Here is a 21456-nt window from a genome sequence, read left to right on the forward strand (position 1 = left end):
GGGGCATGGGTTCGATCCCTGGTTGGGGAACTAAGATCCCACATGCTGCGTCGTGTGGCCAAAAATCAAAAAAGAAACAAAACAAACAGAACTATTAGCCCTCACAACAGCCTCTGTAATCCCCATCATGGCCATAGTGACAAAATGCCACATCCACTTGATCTTCCTCAGTCTTCCAACACCTCACACCACCACAAGTGATAATGTGAGTAAATGTGAAATCACCTCTTGCCACAAGTATCCATTTCCCCTGACAAGGAAGGTATTTGTATATCCACCAAATGCATGCAATGCAATTCCAGAATCCTACTTTGAGGCTGTGTTTCTAGGAGCTACTCATGGTACAAATTACTATATTATACAGGTCTGCAGCAGGAAACAGATGGCACACCCAAATTGAGCAAAGAGTGTAGGCAAGGATAAAGGAAATTACAAGAGATGGTGAAGCAGCCTGGGCTAAGCAAGAGCAAGATGTTTCTACTCAAAGGAAGAAAAGGCAAGGAAAACTGGTTGCTGAACCTATGAGATCTACTTCTGGGCTATGTCAGGAGCTGTGATGTAGAAGAATACAGCTATTTCCAAACCACTGCATGGGAGGAAGGCAAGAAAATACACTCCCTGACCTCTTTCCCTTCCCACCCAGTCTTCTCCTAATGGTTTCTCCCATTTGCAACACTCAACCAAGGAAAAGGGATTCTGGTTAATATTGTGCATAGAAGTCAACTTCCCAGGGTACTGAGCAGTGTGAAGGGTAGAGCACATTTAGAGGGGGGAGAGCCAGTTTAGCAGGCTTCCTGCTAAGGCAGTACTAGGAAGAGCACAGAAAGAGTGCTAAGTATCAACAGAAATAACATGGTACTGTTAGGATCACCAAACTTCTGGGCTTCCACTAGCCTACTGCTTAAGGTCTAGGCCAGTAGAAGAGCGGCCTTACACCTAGCACATGGGTGCTTTCTCAGAGGTGACCTGCAAAGGTATGCACTATGCCAAGCGTTAGGCTCTACTTCTGATTAAGTATTCAACAAATTGCACTTTTCATCCCCCTAATGTTGGTTCCTTTCTAACTTTTCCACTGAAGAATGATCCTAAAAGAACAGTGACTGCATATTCCTAGGCAGGAAAATTCCTTTGCAGTCCCCTGCAACTTGTCTTAAAACTTGGGCAAGTTTGCATTCTATTTTACTATTATCTGTATTGCTTTCATCATATTCTTTCCGAAAATTTAGATTAAAATGAACGCCTCCAGGTGTCCTATTGTAACTCCTAAGGGTGACTGCTAACCCCTAAGGGTATGTATAATGTCCTTTAAATTTCTGCTTAAGTGAGCTGATTATTCTTACACTGTTGTCACTTTTAAGACATCCAATCCTGATGTTTCCATTCTAATAGGAAAATACAGGATATAAGTACATAACACTATGCACAGACTATGGATGCATACACAAGTAGTTAAGTGCATAAAACTACAAGTGATACAAGTTACCTCTGGAGAGGGAAAAAGGAATAGGACCGGGGGTGATGCCGAAACTTAGCCTCTGTGCACCAGCGCTGAATTGAATCTTGGAGACAGAGTTTTGTGTGAAGTAGAAAAGAACTTTATTGCTTTGCCGGGCAAAGGGGGACACAGTGGGCTAATGCCCTCAAAACTGTGTCCCAACCTGGAAGGATTTGGTGAGGAGTTTTACAAGAATGGTTCAAGGGTGAGGTTGCTGATAAAGATCAGGGTGTGTGCAGGGCCTGCATTCCTTTAATCTGGCCTCAGGTGTTCTCCTGATGAGCTTCTTGTGGTTCTGGATGTTATCCAACTGTGACCTTCTCTCTGGAATAAAGAATGCTTCATCAAGTAGTTAATAACTTCCATTTGTTGGGGATTTTAGCTCTGCAGAAGAGCTCAAAGATATTGTTATGTGTATCCCTTGAGGCAGAACTAGGACCCTGCACTATTGTTTGACTGCTCCTCCCTTGTCTCTGCATCCCCTCCCTCCCCTGATTAGCAGCTGTTTGAATCTGCCCTTTGCAACTCAGGGAAGGTCATGGAGACAAGCCTATTCCCTACAAACAAGAAAGAGAGAACACAGAAAGGCTTCCATGCCCAAGAGCCCCACAGAGTCCTGCTTGGTTTCAGGGGTGAGAGCTATTTAGCAGTATCTTTGGGATAAAAAATTTGAGGCAAATATGGCAAAATAGTGTTAAACTAGTTGTTGGTGACACACCTGGCATTATTTCATGAAATCAGCAAAAACTACAAATAAAGGCTCCCAGGCCCAAGCATCCCTGCCCCAGGATTGCTTACATTCATTTACAGCAAATCACTGAATTTAGTAGAGCACAGTTCAGACTCTGGATCTAGGCTATCTGGTTCAAATATGGAGTCCACTGTATAATGGTGGTATGATCTTTATTTAGTAAGTTGCTTAACATCTCAGTACCTTATTTTTCCCACCAGTATACTGAGGATAATAGGACTTACCCTATAAGGTTATGAGGATTGAAGAGCTTGATACATGTGAAGCACTTACAAAGGAAGACAGGTATTCTACTATAAACACTCTCAGACAAAGAATATTAACTGGAGATATGTCCAAAGACTTCTGCCAATCCCAAATTCACAAACACTGATGGCATATTTTCCCCATAAAACGAAATAATTATTAGCTCTCTTCACATCCCTTTTAATATGATCTATTAGTAGGAGATGGAACTGTTTTCAGGCATATTTTTGATCAAAGATGTATGTATATACATGTATGTATAAATCTGTTTAGTTGTTCAAGTTCAGTTGGCAGTCCTTCAGCCAGTGAGGCTATTTAGTTACCCAAATCTAATTAGTTTCTGAGGTTCAGATACTTAGTAGTAAGGATGGTGAATACTTTAATTGAAAAATATATCCAAATCTATTCAATTCCTGAGTTTGAATAGCAAGGGGTATGTGAATATGTGTATGTGCATACGTACACACATAGATCCATTTTTAAAAGTCAATCCATCAGAGTTCCTATGCAGGAAACTATTAACAGAAACCATTTTTTTTGCCAGAGCTGAATTATGTTTACTGTACAAAGAAACTAAAACTGTCCAAAATGAGCTCAGGAATAGTGTGAGTGTGGACGGCAGCAAAGGGTAGTGTTGATATGGTGAATGCATCTATAGTTAGATCTCCTATACCACTCTGCAAAAAAATGTATCTCCTGTGCCCCATTTGTTCTCAGGGAGCTACTTGAGGATATGATCCACACAAACGAAGGAGTAAATCTAAGACAGACATGAGATATAGGAAATGGGAAATCAGGGAATCCAATATTGGGGAGACACAAGCAATTCCTAGGATGATGGTGAAAAGAGATTCCAAGATGACAGCTGTGCACCAGTCACAGAAGGTAAAAAGTCCAGACTGGACAAAACAGATTATTGCTCCAGAAGCAATTTCTTCAAGATGGATGAAATTGATAAAACAACTGGTATGTCTGAACATAGAGTTTTGGATTTAATTAGCAATAAGTATATAGAAACTTATGTAAACAAAATAAATTATTAAGTCAAGGAAATAAAAATGCAGTACAGGGTAAGAATAACATCACTTAGCTGTACAGTGTTACAGTAATCTTAATGATGTAAACAGTCTTAATCACAGTCAATAATGTAAACACTGAATTACATATGCTGGGAGGGTAAGTGCAATGGTTGGGAAGCAGAAGAACAAAGCTTTATATCAGGAATTAAAGAAATACCTCAAACTGAAAACAAGTAAAAGCAATATAAGCATGTTACCTGAAGATATGGTAATAAATAACAACAAAATAAAACCAGTGAAACAGCTTGCTCTGGGGACAGGAAATAGGAGAGGAAGGTCAAGGAAGTGGTATTTTTCATTTAGAAAAAGAATTTTTTATAGATCTATTTGATTCTAAACTATGTGAATCCATTTGACTCTATGTGAAACTTTAAGTAATAACAGAACCCCCCACCCCCACAAATCTAGCATGGTACCTGGCTCATAAAAATTCAATAATGTTAATTACTTTATTATTATAATGACAAGAAAGATGACAATTTTTCACATCACCATTACACTCATGCTAGGGATAACAATGCTTCCTCAACTATAAATGCTATTTGATCTTTTTAAAACATGTTATTTACTATGCTTGGAATATATGGGCATGCTTAATGAAATAAAAAATTATAAAACATTCCAAATTTTTTTTTTTTACTTAAGCAAAGTATCTAATTTTATACAATTTACACACAACTTTTAACCAATGAAACTATTTCACTTCTTGACATTCAACAATTATAAGACTTTAACTCCCCAAGACATGCACTACAACCACAGAATAGATTCTGTCATCAATATGATGGTCTTGGCATCTTATATATAATGTTTCCACTTTAAATTAAGTCTTATTACCAAAATAGAAACAGGCTAAGATAATGAACAGGAAGTTTATAAAAAAAGAATACTAACAGCGAATAACAACACTGACATACCAACCTCATTTGTAATGAAAGAAACACAAATTTAAAAAATAAGGTACCATTTTTCACCTATTTTGGCATAGATTAATTTTTTAAAAAAAGATCCTATCTACAGATGACCAGAGAGTATGTAGGTGGGGGGTGAGAGAGTGGTCACACATATAACAATAACTAGAAGTATAAGTTGTACAGCCTTTTTAGAGAACGAGATTTGGCAATACTTATAGAGGCTCTAAAAATGTTTATTTAATTCCTTTGAACCAATCATTCCATTTCTAGAAATTTACTTTCTTAAGGACATAATTAAACATGTACCTCAAAATGTGGTTACAAGGATGTTCAACAAATCACTGCTTATAGTAAAAACTGCAGACATTCAAAATGTCTAACACAGAAGAAAGAATGAGTAAATTGTGGCACACCTCCATTATGGCAGACACTGGGCTTCCCCTAGATGTCATTCCCCCAGACTTTGCCTTAGCTTCTTCCTTACCCAACCCAAAAGTGACCTGATCTGAGTCAACAGAAACTTTGTGGAAATTTTCTGGGGGCTCTTAAGAAGAAAAAATCTTCCTCACTGACAAAACTGAGATGTGAGAGGAAAAACAGCCTTTCCTGCCTTTTAGATACAATTTTTATGAAGATGTGAAGCTGGAAGTTACAGCAGCAGCTCTTACAACCACGAGGGAGACAAGCCTAAGGCAAAACCAATAAGCTGAGGCTAGGCAAATAAAAGCGTCCTTAATGACACCTCTGAACTGTTTATGTGAGACAATAAATGTCCTTGGTTACTTAAGTCGATGATATTTGAACATTATTACCTCTGGTCAATAGCATCCTGATAGAAACCGTACAACACAATACTTTAGAGTCACTAAAAGTTACGCTACAGCAGTATATTTATGAACAGTAGATGTACAGTTCAGAGAAAAAAAAATTAAAAATAGTATGTTCCCATTTAAAAAAAGAGTAACTATGTTAATATGGAATCGTTTGCCAAGAAAAAGGTCTGGGAAGGTACTCCAGGTTTTAGGGATAGTTACCTCTGAAATAGTTATCTCTGAAAGATAGGAATTCCAATGTTCCCTTCTTGTGAATTCACATTTTCTGTTGCTTTCTAAAATGAACATATATCACTTTAAGATTCTCCCACCAGTTTCTATTTCTTCAGTAAATCCAATGCGATTTTGGGGGAGGAAGAAGAGGTAAACACGTATTCTAGTGAGCTATCCTGAACTGGGAGTCTGCCTTTTTAATAGGAAAAGTTGTTCTTTTTTAAACTGTTTTGTGAAATAAAATTTGATACTCTCAGGCATTTATTTTTTAGTGAATACAGAAGATTACAGTTTTCATTTCCCTTTTTACTTAGAAAATCATATCATGACTTTGTACCATTTCGTATTGAAATTTCTTCTGTGAAGCAAAAACAGTCCCAAAATGAAGGATCTTCAGGGGTCATAGGAACAGCAGATGATATTAAATCATTAAAGGTGAGAATAGTAAACTGCCTCTGGGTTGGTTTAGAATCACCTTGAAATGAAACCTAAAAGGGTAAAAAATTAGATTACCTCTATGTTATACTGCATATTAATCTTATGGTCAATTTTGTAATTAGGAAAATAAGAAATCAGTAATCACATTTCAGCAATAGTAAATTATACTTCAATAACATTAAATTACAACACAGTAGCATTTCTAGATAATTGCTTCTACTCCTTATATTAGTGTTGCCAATATAACAAATCAAGAAAAATATGAAATAACCTGATTCTCAAACTTTTTGTAGATAAAAATAACCTGTGGTATTTGTTTAAAATGTAGATTTACTGAGCCACACATCCAAAAATTCTGATTCAGTAGATGAGTCAAAAAGGATGCCAAAATATATAACTTTAACAAGCAGGTGGGTTATTCTGATAGAGAGGGACCACCAGGCAAACTTTTGAGAAATACTGTAGAGGGTGCGTCTGATAAAATACCCATAACCACACAGAGATGCAACACTTCATTAGGAAATGACTCATTCAACACTAAATTTAAACTATATCTTATACTCCGTGACAGAGCCCTTGTTCAACAACTCAGCCTGGTGTGGACTGTCTTTAACATTCTATACATTCTACTAAAGATAGTACTTGGGTCTTCTACAGTGCTTTTACAAGGTTAATATCTATTTTATATGATGTAATTCTATAACTATGCTGATATGGTTGTTACCTCAACTCTATAGATGGGGAAATTGAGGCTCAGTAAGATCAATCAATTTATACAAGCTTACAACACAGGTTAAATGGTAGACCTGAGCCTGAAACTCAGCCAGGTCTTCTGAATAGTACCCTCACCCTTTTCTCACTATGCCATTGCTGCCTAAATAGGCTGTCTCCAGGGAAATAAAAAGAAAGTACTGCCATGTGCAGACATTACAAAAAATATAAAGCTCTATGGAATCATAAGGTATTAGCAGAAAGGGTAATGCTGAGACTTCAGCACACAAGGACAGGTAACCTGGGTTGGAACATCTTCAGATTACAGGGGTCAATTTTAACATTTCATCCTTTTAAAAGAAAATAATCTATGAAGAATTTTAATCTTTTTAATCTGTCAAAGGCATGATCTGTAGACTGAGCTTTTTTTCTAAAAGTAATGATGCATACATATTGATCACACTACATTCTCTCATGCAGATTCCCTAAAAATAATAATAAGCATATAGTTTCAATTATTGTGACATTATCAGTATTCCTTAAATAAATACTTCCACAGAATCACAACTACATGTAGGCTGAGAGTCAAGACCCTAAGGTTTCTTTTTTAAAAGATTTCTCAACTTACCAATTAAATAGCAGAAGAAAGTAAAAATCGATTTTGATTGGAAGAATTGATGTTATGCTAGAATATATCACAAGATCTCTCACATTTTTGACACTTTGGAAATAATTTAGGAGAGTATTATAAAAAGGGGAAGGAGTTCAATTTGACAGATAATTCCATTACTCACTATCCCTCAACTTGGTACCCTTAATATTCAAAGACAGCTCCAATTCACCAGGAAATAAACCACTGTTAAGATGACCAAGACAGTGATTATCTTGAATATCTACTGAATATATGAATACTAGGACAGTACCACCGAAATTTTTTCTTTGTCATATTTAAGTGTATTTGAATGTGAAGAAGCAAGTAACATACTTTTAAAACATTTCTGTGAAATCCCAGATGATCTTAAGGATTAGATAATGAACACTTCTAAAGTCTATAATTAAAAAAAAAAATGCCCAAACCTCTAACCTGATATAAACCAAATGATTATTTCCATCAATAAATAACAAATTCAACTTTAATACATGCTTTTTAGAAAAAAATCAGAGAAATCTTAAAATCTTACATCCTGATGTCTAGATCCATTGGGTTTCCTAAGAGCTACTGCAACAAAATGGTGCTCATCTATTTTGCTTTCCTGAAAAATAAAACATAAGTAAATAGAGAATACTAAATATAGAAACATAGATATATTTCTATTTACATTTAAAAAATTTCACTCCCCCCAACCATATACACACATACATACATATATATCTCCACTCCCCCCGACTTGAAGGAATAGTCACATATATTTTGGCCCTTTACTCTGTAATATTTCAATATATATTTCCTAATAGGGACATTCTCTCACATAACCACTGTAGTTAATAACTTTGGTAAATTTAACATTAAAATAATACTTAAATCTACTCTCTGTACTCCAACTTTTGTGAATTAATCCAGTAATGTCCTTTATATCATTTCCCCACCTCCAGTACAGGAGGCAGTCTAGGGTCAAGTATTACATTCAGTTGTCACTGTCTTCCTAGCTTTTCTTTTGTCTTTTATGATGTTAGTATTTTAAAATACAAGCCCCATCCCCCACTTTTTACTAATAAACGTTGGCTATTTTCAGTCTGATGGTTCTTAATGATTACACTTATATTATACATTCTTAGTAAGAATACTACATAGATAAAATATCCTATCTAGAGGCACATCTAGATAGCCATCTGCCCTCACTGGTGATGTTAGTTTTGTATATGCTTAAAGTGTACATTTAAAAAAATTAGATTGCAACACTGGTTTATAAGCATTTAGTTAACTACATACTATAGCCTATGGAAAATCATGGTGGAAATTCATAGGTAAGACTTAAAAAATATGTAATTTCCTATTTTCCCCTATGTATGAGACAAAGGGGGAGGGGGCTTTAAAATATAATAGACATTGAGGCAGTTACCAGAGAAATGTATGAACAACTGTTAAAAACTAAACAAAATTTCACCAAAAAGCCACTTTACTAAGGCAGTCTTCCATAAGACATGAGTTGAAATAGGAAACTACAATCAGAAGCAGTATTACTTAGGGACTTTTCATCCTTCATCCTCTTCCTCATATCTTCATACGTTAAGATATCCAAATTAGCAAAAAATAAATAAATAAATAAAAGAAATTCAAAAGAGATAAATTTAGGAAAACATTTCAAGAGAAGAAAAAATAACTAAGTATGAGAAAACATTTAATAGGTCAAAGTTTGTTACCGTAAACAAAACTATTCTTTTTGAACATGGTTCTCCCATTCTTTACACTGAATGTATCAATAATATAAACACTAACATACAGAGATGTTTTGCCTATAATTATTTTTGGAAAACAACTTAGATCAGCAGTTTTGTAGTGTCTGTAACCGGAATATCAAGAGGTAACCGTGGGCAATAACTAGTTTGCATCCAGCCTGTCCACTAAAATGCCACTTAAATGCTCAGTTTGTTTACTTACCTCGTTATAAGCCAAAATTCAATGAGACTGATTTCAAAATATTCACCGTATCTACTCAGACCTCATCAACATCACATAAATATGAAATTTCAAAACAGCAAAACTAGAGAAGTTATTTTACAATGACTCCAGTTTATCAAACATTAATATTTGATGTCTCACTAGAATAAAAGTTCTATGAGGTGATCACCTTTCCCTAAATCCTTTCTGCCTAGTACATCTATAATAAATATTAGTTGAAAAAAGAAATTAACCCAGCAAGCTAGCTAGCTAGTTAAGCTAGTACATTCAATGCTACTGAACTTGACTTAATTTTAAGACTTTATAAATTTTCAAAAGTTTCCTAAGCTTAGAGTTTTTTATCCATAAAACTATTGTGAATAACAAAATTTCCTTAAAATCTCCAACAAACCCAAAGGGAGCAAGAATATTTTACTTTTTCAGGAGATAGTTTAGCATTAGATTACAAAGATTAACCTGCTTTAGTCAAATTTTATGTCATTTTCTTAGTATGTATTTTCACCTTATAAAGTAAAATAAAAGTTTAAGGTATAACTTAAATCATTCAACTTTTACAATGTTTTCCCAATGGTAAAGTACTAAAGAAAATCTGTCATAAATGTTAATATATCTTTTTTTTTACATCTTTATTGGAGTATAATTGCTTTACAATGGTGTGTTAGTTTCTGCTTTATAACAAAGTGAATCAGTTGTACATAGACATATGTCCCCATATCTCTTCCCTCTTTCGTCTCCCTCCCTCCCACCCTCCCTATCCCACCCCTCTAGGTGGCCACAAAGCACCAAGTTGATCTCCCTGTGCTATGTGGCTGCTTCCCACTAGCTATCTATTTTACGATTCATAGTGTATACATGTCCATGATACTCTCGCACTTTGTCACAGCTTCCCCTTCCCCCTCCCCACATCCTCAAGTCCATTCTCTAGTAGGTCTGTGTCTTTATTCCTGTCTTACCCCTAGGTTCTTCATGACATTTTTTTTTTCTTAAATTCCATATATATGTGTTAGCATATGGTATTTGTCTCTCTCTTTCTGACTTACTTCATTCTGTATGACAGACTCTAGGTCCATCCACCTCACTACAAAAATAACTCAATTTCATTTATATTTATGGCTGAGTAATATTCCATTGTACATATGTGCCACATCTTCTTTATCCATTCATCTGATGATGGACACTTAGGTTGTTTCCATCTTCTGGATACTGTAAATAGAGCGGCAATGAACATTTTGGAACATGACTCTTTTTGAATTATGGTTTTCTCAGGGTATATGCCCAGTAGTGGGATTGCTGGGTCATATGGTAGTTCTATTTTTAGTTTTTTAAGGAACCTCCATATTGTTCTCCATAGTGGCTGTACGAATTCACATTCCCACCAGCAGTGCAAGAGTGTTCCCTTTTCTCCACACCCTCTCCAGCATTTACTGTTTCTAGATTTTTTGATGATAGCTATTCTGACTACTGTGAGATGATATCTCATTGTAGTTTTGATCTGCATTTCTCTAATGATTAATGATGTTGAGCATTCTTTCATGTGTTTGTTGGCAGTCTGTATATCTTCTTTGGAGAAATGTCTATTAAGGTCTTCTGCCCATTTTTGGATTGGGTTGTTTGTTTTTTTGTTATTGAGCTGCATGAGCTGCTTGCAAATTCTGGAGATTAATCCTTTGTCAGTTGCTTCATTTGCAAATATTTTCTCCCATTCTGAGGGTTGTCTTTTGGTCTGGTTTATGGTTTCCTTTGCTGTGCAAAAGCTTTGAAGTTTCATTAGGTCCCATTTGTTTATTTTTGTTTTTATTTCTATTTCTCTAGAAGGTGGGTCAAAAAGGATCTTGCTGTGATTTATGTCAGAGTGTTCTGACTATGTTTTCCTCTAAGAGTTTGATAGTTTCTGACCTTACATTTAGGTCTTTAATCCATTTTGAGCTTATTTCTGTGCATGGTGTTATAGAGTGTTCTAATCTCATACTTTTCCATGTACCTGTCCAGTTTTCCCAGCACCACTTACTGAAGAGGCTGTCCTTTCTCCACTGTATATTCCTGCCTCCTTTATCAAATAAAGGTGACCATATGCATATGGGTTTATCTCTGGGCTTTCTATCCTGTTCAATTGATCTATATTTTTGTTTTTGTGCCAGTACCATACTGTCTTGATTACTGTAGCTTTCAGTATAGTCTGAAGTCAGAGAGCCTGGTTCCTCCAGCTCCGTTTTTCGTTCTCAAGATTGCTTTGGCTATTCGGGGTCTTTTGTGTTTCCATACAAATTGTGAAATTTTTGGTTCTAGTTCTGTGAAAAATGCCAGTGGTAGTTTGATAGGGATTGCATCGAATCTGTAGATTGCTTTGGGTAGTAATTTTCACAATGTTGATTCTTCCAATCCAAGAACTTGGTATATCTCTCCATCTATTTGTATCATCTTTAATTTCTTTCATCAGTGTCTTATAATTTTCTTCATACAGGTCTTTTGTCTCCTTAGGTAGGTTTATTCCTAGATATTTTATTCTTTTTGTTGCAGTGGTAAATGGGAGTGTTTTCTTGATTTCACTTTCAGATTTTTCATCATTAGTGTATAGGAATGCAAGAGATTTCTGTGCATTAATTTTGTATCCTGCTACTTTACCAAATTCATTGATTAGCTGTAGTAGTTTTCTGGTAGCATCTTTAGGATTCTCTATGAATAGTATCATGTTATCTGCAAACAGTCACAGCTTTACATCTTCTTTTCCAATTTGGATTCCTTTTATTTCCTTTTCTTCTCTGATTGCTGTGGCTAAAACTTGCAAAATTATGTTGAATAAGAGTGGTGAGAGTGGGCAGCCTTGTCTTGTTCCTGATCTTAGTGGAAATGCTTTCAGTTTTTCACCATTGAGGATCATGTTGGCTGTGGGTTTGTCATATATGGCCTTTATTATGTTGAGGAAAGTTCACTCTATGCCTACTTTCTGCAGGGTTTTTTATCATCAATGGGTGCTGAATTTTGTCAAAAGCTTTCTCTGCATCTATTGAGATGACCATATGGTTTTTTTCCTTCAGTTTGTTAATATGGTGTCACATTGATTGATTTGCGTATATTGAAGAATCCTTGCATTCCTGGAATAAACCCCAACTGATCATGGTGTATGATCCTTTTACTGTGCTGCTGGATTCTGTGTGCTAGTATTTTGTTGAGGATTTTTGCATGTATGTTCTTCAGTGATATTGGCCTGTAGTTTTCTTTCTTTGTGACATCCTTGTCTGGTTTTGGTATCAGGGTGATGGTGGCCTTGTAGAATGAGTTTGGGAGTGTTCCTCCCTCTGCTATATTTTGGAAGAGTTTGAGGATAGGTGTTAGCTCTTCTCTAAATGTTTGATAGAATTCGCCTGTGAAGCCATCTGGTCCTGGGCTTCTGTTTGTTGGAAGATTTTTAATCACAGTTTCAATTTCAGTGCTTGTGACTGGTCTGTTCATATTTTCCATTTCTTCCTGATTCAGTCTTGGCAGGTTGTGCATTTCTAAGAATGTCCATTTCTTCCAGGTTGTCCATTTTATTGGCATAGAGCTGCTTGTGGTAATCCTTCATGATCTTTTGTATTTCTGCAGTGTCAGTTGTTACTTCTCCTTTTCATTTCTAATTCTATTGATTTGGGTCTTCTCCCTTTTTTTCTTGATGAGTCTGGCTAATGGTTTATCAATTTTGTTTATCTTCTCAAAGAACCAGCTTTTAGTTTTATTGATCTTTGCTATCGTTTCCTTCATTTCTTTTTCTATCTGATCGGATCTTTGTGATTTCTTTCCTTCTGCTAACATTGGGGTTTTTTTGTTCTTCTTTCTCTAATTGCTTTAGGTGCAAGGTTAGGTTGTTTATTCTAGATGTTTCTTGTTTCTTAAGGTAGGATTGTATTGCTATAAACTTCCCTCTCAGAAATGCTTTTGCTGCATCCCATAGGTGTTGGGTCGTCATGTCTCCATTGTCATTTATTTCTAGGTATTTTTTGATTTCCTCTTTGATTTCTTCAGTGATCACTTCGTTATTAAGTAGTGTTTTGTGTAGCTTCCATGTGTTTGTATTTTTTACAGATCTTTTCCTGTAACTGATACCTAGTCTCAGAGCACTGTGGTCGGAAAAGATACTTGATACAATTTCAATTTTTTTAAATTTACCTAGGCTTGATGTGTGACCCAAGATATGATCTATCCTGGAGAATGTTCCATGAGCACTTGAGAAAAATATGTATTCTGTTGTTTTTGGATGGAATGTCCTATAAATATCAATTAAGTCCATCTTGTTGAATGTATCATTTAAAGCTTGTGTTTCCTTATTTATTTTCATTTTGGATGATCTGTCCATTGGTGAAAGTGGGGTGTTAAAGTCCCCTACTATGAATGTGTTACTGTCGATTTCCCCTTTTATGGCTGTTAGTATTTGCATTATGTATTGAGGTGCTCCTATGTTGGGTGCTTAAATATTTACAATTGTTATATCTTCTTCTTGGATCAATCCCTTGATCATTATGTAGTGTCCTTCTTTGCCTCTTCTATTAGTCTTTATTTTAAAGTCTATTTTGTCTGATATGAGAATTGCTACTCCAGCTTTCTTTTGATTTCCATTTGCATGGAATATCTTTTTCCATCCCCTCACTTTCAGTCTGTATGTGTCTCTAGGTCTGAAGTGGGTCTCTTGTAGACAGCATATATATGGGTCTTGTTTTTGTATCCACTCAGCCAGTCTGTGTCTTTTGGTGGGAGCATTTAATCCATTTACATTTAAGATAATTATCGATATGTATGTTCCTATTCCCATTTTCTTAATTGTTTTGGGTTTGTTATTGTAGATCTTTTCCTTCTCTTGTGTTTCTTGCCTAGAGAAGGTCCTTTAGGATTTGTTGTAAAGGTGGTTTGGTGGTGCTGAACTCTCAGCTTTTGCTTGTCTGTAAAGGTTTTAATTTCTCCATCATATCTGAATGAGATCCTTGCTGGGTAGAGTAATCTTGGTTGTAGGTTTTTCTCCTTCATCACTTTAAATATGTCCTGCCAGTCCCTTCTGGCTTGCAGAGTTTCTGCTGAAAGATCAGCTGTTAACCTTATGGGGATCCCCTTGTGTGTTATTTGTTGTTTTTCCCTTGCTGCTTTTAATATGTTTTCTTTGTATTTAATTTTTGACAGTTTGATTAATATGTGTCTTGGTGTGTTTCTCCTTGGATTTACCCTGTATGGGACTCTCTGTACTTCCTGGACTTGATTAACTATTTCCTTTCCCATATTAAGGAAGTTTTCAACTATAATCTCTTCAAATATTTTTTCAGTCCCTTTCTTTTTCTCTTCTTCTTCTGGAACCCCTATAATTCAAATGTTGGTGCATTTAATGTTGTCCCAGAGGTCTCTGAGACTGTCCTCAGGTCTTTTCATTCTTTTTCTTTATTCTGCTCTGCAGTAGTTATTTCCACTATTTTATCTTCCAGGTCACTTATCCGTTCTTCTGCCTCAGTTATTCTGCTATTGATCCCTTCTAGAGTATTTTTAATTTCATTTATTGTGTTGGTCATCTTTGCTTGTTTCATCTTTAGTTCTTCTATGTCCTTGTTAAATGTTTCTTGCTTTTTCTCTATTCTATTTCCAAGATTTTGGATCATCTTTACTATCATTATTCTGAATTATTTTTCAGGTAGACTGCCTATTTCCTCTTCATTTGTTAGGTCTGGTGGGTTTTTATCTTGCTCCTTCATCTGCTGTGTGTTTTTCTGTTTTCTCATTTTGCTTATCTTACTGTGTTTGGGGTCTCCTTTTTGCAGGCTGCAGGTTCGTATTTCCCGTTGTTTTTGGTGTCTGTCCCCAGTGGCTCAAATTGGTTCAGTGGGCTGTGTAGGCTTCCTGGTGGAGGGGACTAGTGCCTGTGTTCTGGTGGATGAGGCTGGATCTTGTCTTTCTGGTGGGCAGGTCCACGGCTGGTGGCATGTTTTGGGGTGTTTGTGGACTTATTATGATTTTAGTCAGCCTCTCTGCTAATGGGTGGGGCTGTGTTCCTGTCCTGCTAGTTGTCTGGCATAGGATTTCCAGCACTGTAGCTTGCTGGTCATTGAGTGAAGCTGGGTGTTGGTGTTGAGATGGAGATCCCTGGGAGATTTTCGCCATTTGATATTACATGGAGCTGGGAGGTCTCTTGTGGACCAGTGTCCTGAAGTTGGCTCTTCCACCTCAGAGGCACAGCACTGACTCCTGGCTGCAGCACTGAGAGCCTGTCATCCACACGGCTTTTTTATGAGGATAAATTCTGCAGAATCATTTCAGAAACTGAGGGAGGAAAGTGAATGAAGACAAAAAAGACCCTTTTCCTGCAATCCCTGGCCTCTTGGTATGAAGACACTAGGACAACATTCAATATTTCTACTTTTTAAAGCACTTCCTTTCAAAAGCAAAGAATTTCTGTTTCATTTAATGTCATCACTTGAAAGTTTTTGGTGGTAAATTTAACTTTCCTAACAGAAACCAGTTATGAAAATTGAGAGCCTATGAAATCATGAGATTCCTCTTGGCATAAGAATTCATATTTCTTCTAGAGTATTAATTTTCCAGGTGTGAGATACAATACTCAGGTAAGTGGAAAATCCTTTGGAGGATTTGTTGTAATAAATAATGGATTGTTGATTATGTCCACGCTAGCATTTTAGGTCTACAACAGATACAATGCTAAGTAAGATACTGCCCCTGCCTTCAGGGAGCCCTGGGAAAGTAAAGCAAGTAGAGAAGTACAAAGATTATGAGGCAAAATGTGGTATGTTGTAAGAAAGAAAAAAAAAGCTTGGTCTTAAATGAAATAAAGAAAAGGCTCCTGAAATGGATTTAAATTGTTCAAGGAGAAGGCAAGGAGGAGATTGCGGCAGGGTGGATGGGTGGGTGGTGGTGAGGACACAGAAGAATTAAAACAAATATAAATACAAGAGGGTTGGAGATATTTAAAGAATATCAGATAGCAGGTTGTGATTTGGCTGCAATGTGGAGTGTATATAGGGAAACGACGGCCAAAAATGAAGAAGGATGAAGCAAAATAATGGAAGAGGAACCCAGTTAGGAGGCTACTGCATTAGTCTAAGTTGGATGTAAACAGTGCCCACACTAAGCGTTTTCAGAGGGGAGCATGTCACTGTTAATTAGAGGGTTTGGTATAACAAGGGGAGGAGGAGGGGAACTTAAAATGGGTCTGGGCTTTCTTAATCCTGGATGACTGGATGGTGGTACCATCAAAAACAGTAAAGTTAGAAAAAGAAAATAACTTGAAGGGCAATTATTATTTTGACTTATCTGCAGAATTTGTGGTGTCTGTGTAGTGTTCAAGGAGAAGTACATAGCAGTGAGAAATAGGAGTCTGAAGAGTGAAAGAAACTGAGTTAAAGATTTGGTAGTCATACGCAGAAAGGTAGTGTGCTTGAAACTGCTAATTGTGAGAGTGGATTCATGAAAACAGTAGATGCCTGGGAAAATGTCTATAATTAGAAGGTAGCAATGAAATGTACTTCTTAAATGTAAGAGTTTTAGGGTTCAATCTGTTGTCTTCTTTTCTATACACTTCTAGATGGTTTCACAGACTACCTTCCACTAACAGCTCTCGTTTAATGACAAGCCTATTCTTTCCTTAAAGCTCTCAGCTTCTATTTCATAGCTAAACTCTCATCTTGAATGTTATTCAAAACACTAAGCAGATTTTTAAAAAAATCCTCATTTGCTTTATAATTTTCATTTCATATTCTTCTTTTGAGTCTCCAAGTAAATAAACACTCCTTTTTCTCCCAGGATGCAGAATTTTACCATATGTCCTATGATGGCACTGTCCTTTAGTTCTGCTTAAATGAGGATAGTATCCTTAGCCTTCTGCACCATTAATTTGTGTGCCAATAGATACCTTCCATATCCACACGTGCAGTCTAGACCCTATTTCTGGTATCCTGCAGGCATTCTTTTAATGCTGCCTGCAGGAACAGGACTATTTTTTCCGCTTAGCTTATCAGTTCTCACACTAGGAAGAGAATCTATGAGTCTCAAGTAGTTCAGTTATTCACTGGCTATATGCATTAATTAATGAAAACTAGAGTCTCTGACATGTACTATTTCTAGGTATTTGTCCCATCTCCAACCCAGGTAACAGTACTTTCTAAAATACCTTTAAAGGTACTTTCTAAAATACCCTGTGTGCTTACATTTAGTCATCAAATACTTACAGAGAAAAAACCAAGCCATGGGGCTAATCATGTTTGGCTATGACTCTGTTTCAGGAAGTTGTGTCTACACAGTACAGAAAGGAGAGAAGAGCAAGATGGCTACAAAGTTGTCCTGTGCAGAGGTTTCATTTGGAGTTACCCATGAAAAGTAGGGAAGGGTTGAAACTTCTTCCTACCTTGTTTTCAGTTTACTAAAGCAGCTGGACTCTACAGAGTAGGAACAGGAGGCAACTTATTCTCTCTCACCATTTCCCTTTAAACAAATTCTGACAATTCATTTTTCTCTTTCCCTGGATGAAATCTTGATCAGATCTCATAAATGACATTTCTGGTCATTCTCAGTATCGAATTTTCTCTGAAAAATGTTTGACCCAAATTAAATTTTATTCTAATTTCATAAGAAATTCTTCCTCCCACTATCCTAGCTCAAACCTAATTCAGGGTTGGAAGTCTCCAATAGGGAAAGGAATTGATTTCCTCTCTTCCTAACTACAGATGCTCCCTCATTCACTATGCTGCCACCTCTAGTTCTTCTAGTGTGGGTGAATTTAGTGTGTATGAGTGAGAAAGGAAAAGACTGAACGAAAGGGAGGAAAGGACAGTGAAGATCATTCACGCCACGGTTGTACACTGAAATCATAGCCCTTCCTCAGCTGCATACCTAAAGACTGGTTCTTTATCTTGTGGGGGTACTTGGAGATGCCCAGACAGGAACCTCCCGTCTGTTTCTTGACTCTAGGTATGCCTCCCCTGGCTCTACGTTCATCATTCTCCCCTCAAACCCTGGCTTCTGGCTATCCATACCACCAGATTCATTCTGTTAAGTTCACTCTCCCCTTCCAGGCCTGTTTATAGTATAAAAATAATCCACACTTAAATATATGCATCTAACATATATTATTTTTATATTTTTCTAACTGGTACACTGAATGGGCAAAACACCCAGGTACATTCAGTAAAGAATTTAATTTTTCTTCCATAGATGTCTTCAAATATGCCCTGCTGGATCTCCCTTCCCACCTTCTGAACAAGCCCTTAGACAAACCCCATAGCTCTTCAGTCACTTTCAGCTTAAAAAAAAAATCCCATTTCAATTCTTAGAACACATTCGGCTCCTTGGCCTCACCTTGCTCTTCTGCTCTGGTTTCCTTAAGGTAAGGTGGCAGAGAGGAAAGGGATGGAGGAAGCAGGCAAAGTAATGATCAATGCTGTTGTAATCTAGTTTTTAGAACTCTGGGTCATATCAAGTATCCAAATGCTGGCTTAGTGAGCATCTGAGGAATTTTCAGAGAACTACTTCCAGTTCCTTTGTCCCGTACCACTGCCTGGAACTAGCAGTGCATTTAACAGCTGACTTCTTGTAATTCTTACCCTCATCAATTAATACACAGTAGAATGCACAATGCCTCTTTTTGAAATTCCTCTTGGGTAGGGTCCTTTCAAGACACTTCAGGCCCATTTTCCACAGCATCTATTTGGTCCACAGGAACTCAGACATCTTTGTCACCCAAAACGTTTAAGCACAGCTGGCCCAATCACTGACTCTTCCCTCCTCACCCTGCTACTAGGCCTACTCCACCTGGCACCACAAAGGATTTCCCCATGAATGAAATGGCTGACGTTTGCCCCTTTCAGCATAAATTATTTTTTTTTAAAAATGTATTAAAAAATACAGTATCCTAATATACTTTTTAATTCATAGAATCCCTACCTTACATGGTATGTTAGCAGTTTTGACACAACTCTCTTTCTCAAGATACTTTCTGCCCTTGGATGCTCCTAACACTACTTTCGTATTTTACTTCTTACCATTTTGGTCATTCTTTCTCATTCTCCTCCCCACTCCACCTTTAAAAAGTATTCTCAGGACTCTGTCCTTGGTCTTTCTCAATTCTACCTTAGGTAATCTCATTGCTGCAACTGTAAATCCCATGGCTTCAACTACCATCCACGTGTTAATGATTATGAAGTTTTCCCTTTAGCCCAGCCTTTCATTCTATTCGCCTGCTTGACAACTTCACTTAGATGTTTTTATGGTATCTCAAACTTAAATCCCACTTGTTCTCTAGTATTCAGTTATCTCAACAGATGGTCATATAAGTCACAGAATTGATCATAACATCTTTATCACCTCACTTCCTTAACCTCCATATACCATCATAGACAGAACATGGTTTTAAAATACAATTCTGATCTCACCACTCTCTATTTAAACCTTGTTAAATTCCCTTGAGAAAATTAGTAAACACCTTCTATTTTATCCATTCATCATGAATTCTTTATTCTGGATACTGACTTTCTCTGTACACAATTCTGATGACTATGGGAACAACCACATTATAATACAATCCATTTGCTGGGCTCTGGACACTTGATACAAGTTGTAACACACTTCCTTGGCTACAATGATTGGTCAAGAGATAAGCACCTAACACCCAACCTAAGCCTTTCTCCAGGGCTTATAGGGCTTGAACAGAAAGGGAGTTCACCAATCTCTGAGGGTTTTTAAACTACAAATTGTTACACATAAGAGTGGTAGGCAGTCATGTTTCCTGCCACACAGACCAGATAAAGTTAAGAAAGCTGGTGTACAGAATGAGAAATGTGGGTGGGAGAAAACTAAAGCCAGGAAGGCAAAAGTAAAAGATAAAAAGTTCTGAGTTTTCCAGTCCCTAATTCTAGCCAATTCTGAAACCTGGTTATATGAAGTACTCTAGTAACCTACAATAATGTGTTTTTGGCTAAAATGAATTTGTGTTAGGTTTTTCTCACTAGCAACCAAGAATTGCTAGTGACAAAAACCAAATAAAGAAAGAGACCAAAATATTAACCAGCCCATAATGCCCTACATGATACCATCAGCCTAACATAGCATCTCTCTCAAATCCCCTCAACACAGTACACTGGCAAAATGGCATCCTTTAGTTGTTCATACACACAAAGCTGTTTTATTCCAGGGCCTCTTTTCCCTTCTCTTTTACTTAATGCAATATGACTTATCTTTCAAGTATCAGCTTAAATGTTATTGTGCTCAGAGTATCCCTGACTTTACCTTCAGAGCACACAGACTGGATTTCAAATGTGTCTAGTTTCAATGGCTAGCCTCCCCAAGTTAAGCGTATGCTCACATGCACAAAATAAGAAAATGCTTATAGTTATAGCAATTCTGATAAATTTCTTACCTCAAATGCCCATTCTTTTTCTTCTTCCCCATCCAGAAACAAACGTGTTTCTTTATAAACTTGGCCTATATCCAGGTTTAATGGGGATATATCAAATTCAAGCCGCTGCAATTCAAATCCTAATCCAACACCTATTGCTTTTATGAAGCTTTCTTTCAGTGCCTAAGATACAGACAGACATTTTGTCTTAGAGCTTTAGTAAATTGTTCATAAAATCTACTGTCCCCAAAACATATGGATTTTTAATTCTTTACTACTTTACAGCTATAAGCTATTTATTTTTACCCTAATAGTAGCATGGAAACAAACCAGTTGTGAGAACTTAAGACAAATCATTTAAGCTCCCTTTGCCTCCATTCTCTCATGTATAACATGTAATAATAGTAGTACCTTACTAGTGGGGTTGTTATGATAATTAACTAACTTATGAAGGGCTTACAATAATGTTTTCTGGCACATAATAAATATTATATGTTAAATAAGGTCTCATGTGTATGAGATCCTTTAAGACAGAAAACCTTATTTATAAATACTGATAAACTGTCTTGTTTTTAGCTTTAAGAGTATCTTCTAGTTGAGCATTAAATATATGTTAAATTTTCTTAAATGTCATTAGAATATAATAATGTGTACATAAAAATCATGAAGTTCCCAAGTAATGACTTATTTACTTCAAACACTGTATGAACTACAGGTTTACCACAGGACTTTTGCTCCTGTTTTTAGCAAAGATAATGAAATCAACACAGGGGCTTATTCTCAAAACTAGAAAGAAATTATAC

The 21456-nt window shown here is 36.6% G+C and overlaps 1 protein-coding gene across 2 annotated transcripts in view; it reads right to left on the reverse strand.

Moving 5' to 3' along the window:
• Nucleotides 1-1584: 1584 nt before the first annotated feature.
• Nucleotides 1585-21456, reverse strand: part of AASDHPPT (aminoadipate-semialdehyde dehydrogenase-phosphopantetheinyl transferase) — a 33516-nt gene continuing 13644 nt past the window's right edge. For both annotated transcript variants that reach the window (XM_029208481.1, XM_029208480.1), the window contains exons 4-6: nt 20675-20836; nt 7862-7933; nt 1585-6019 (exon numbers count right to left, since the gene is read on the reverse strand). In XM_029208481.1, the coding sequence (XP_029064314.1) occupies nt 5855-6019; nt 7862-7933; nt 20675-20836 (399 nt within the window). In that variant the 3' untranslated portion in view covers nt 1585-5854. The remainder of the gene's footprint in view (nt 6020-7861; nt 7934-20674; nt 20837-21456) is intronic.

Source organism: Monodon monoceros, unplaced genomic scaffold, assembly GCF_005190385.1.
Source record: "Monodon monoceros isolate NGI ecotype Baffin Bay Population unplaced genomic scaffold, NGI_Narwhal_1 Super_Scaffold_7, whole genome shotgun sequence".
Lineage (NCBI taxonomy): Eukaryota > Metazoa > Chordata > Mammalia > Artiodactyla > Monodontidae > Monodon > Monodon monoceros.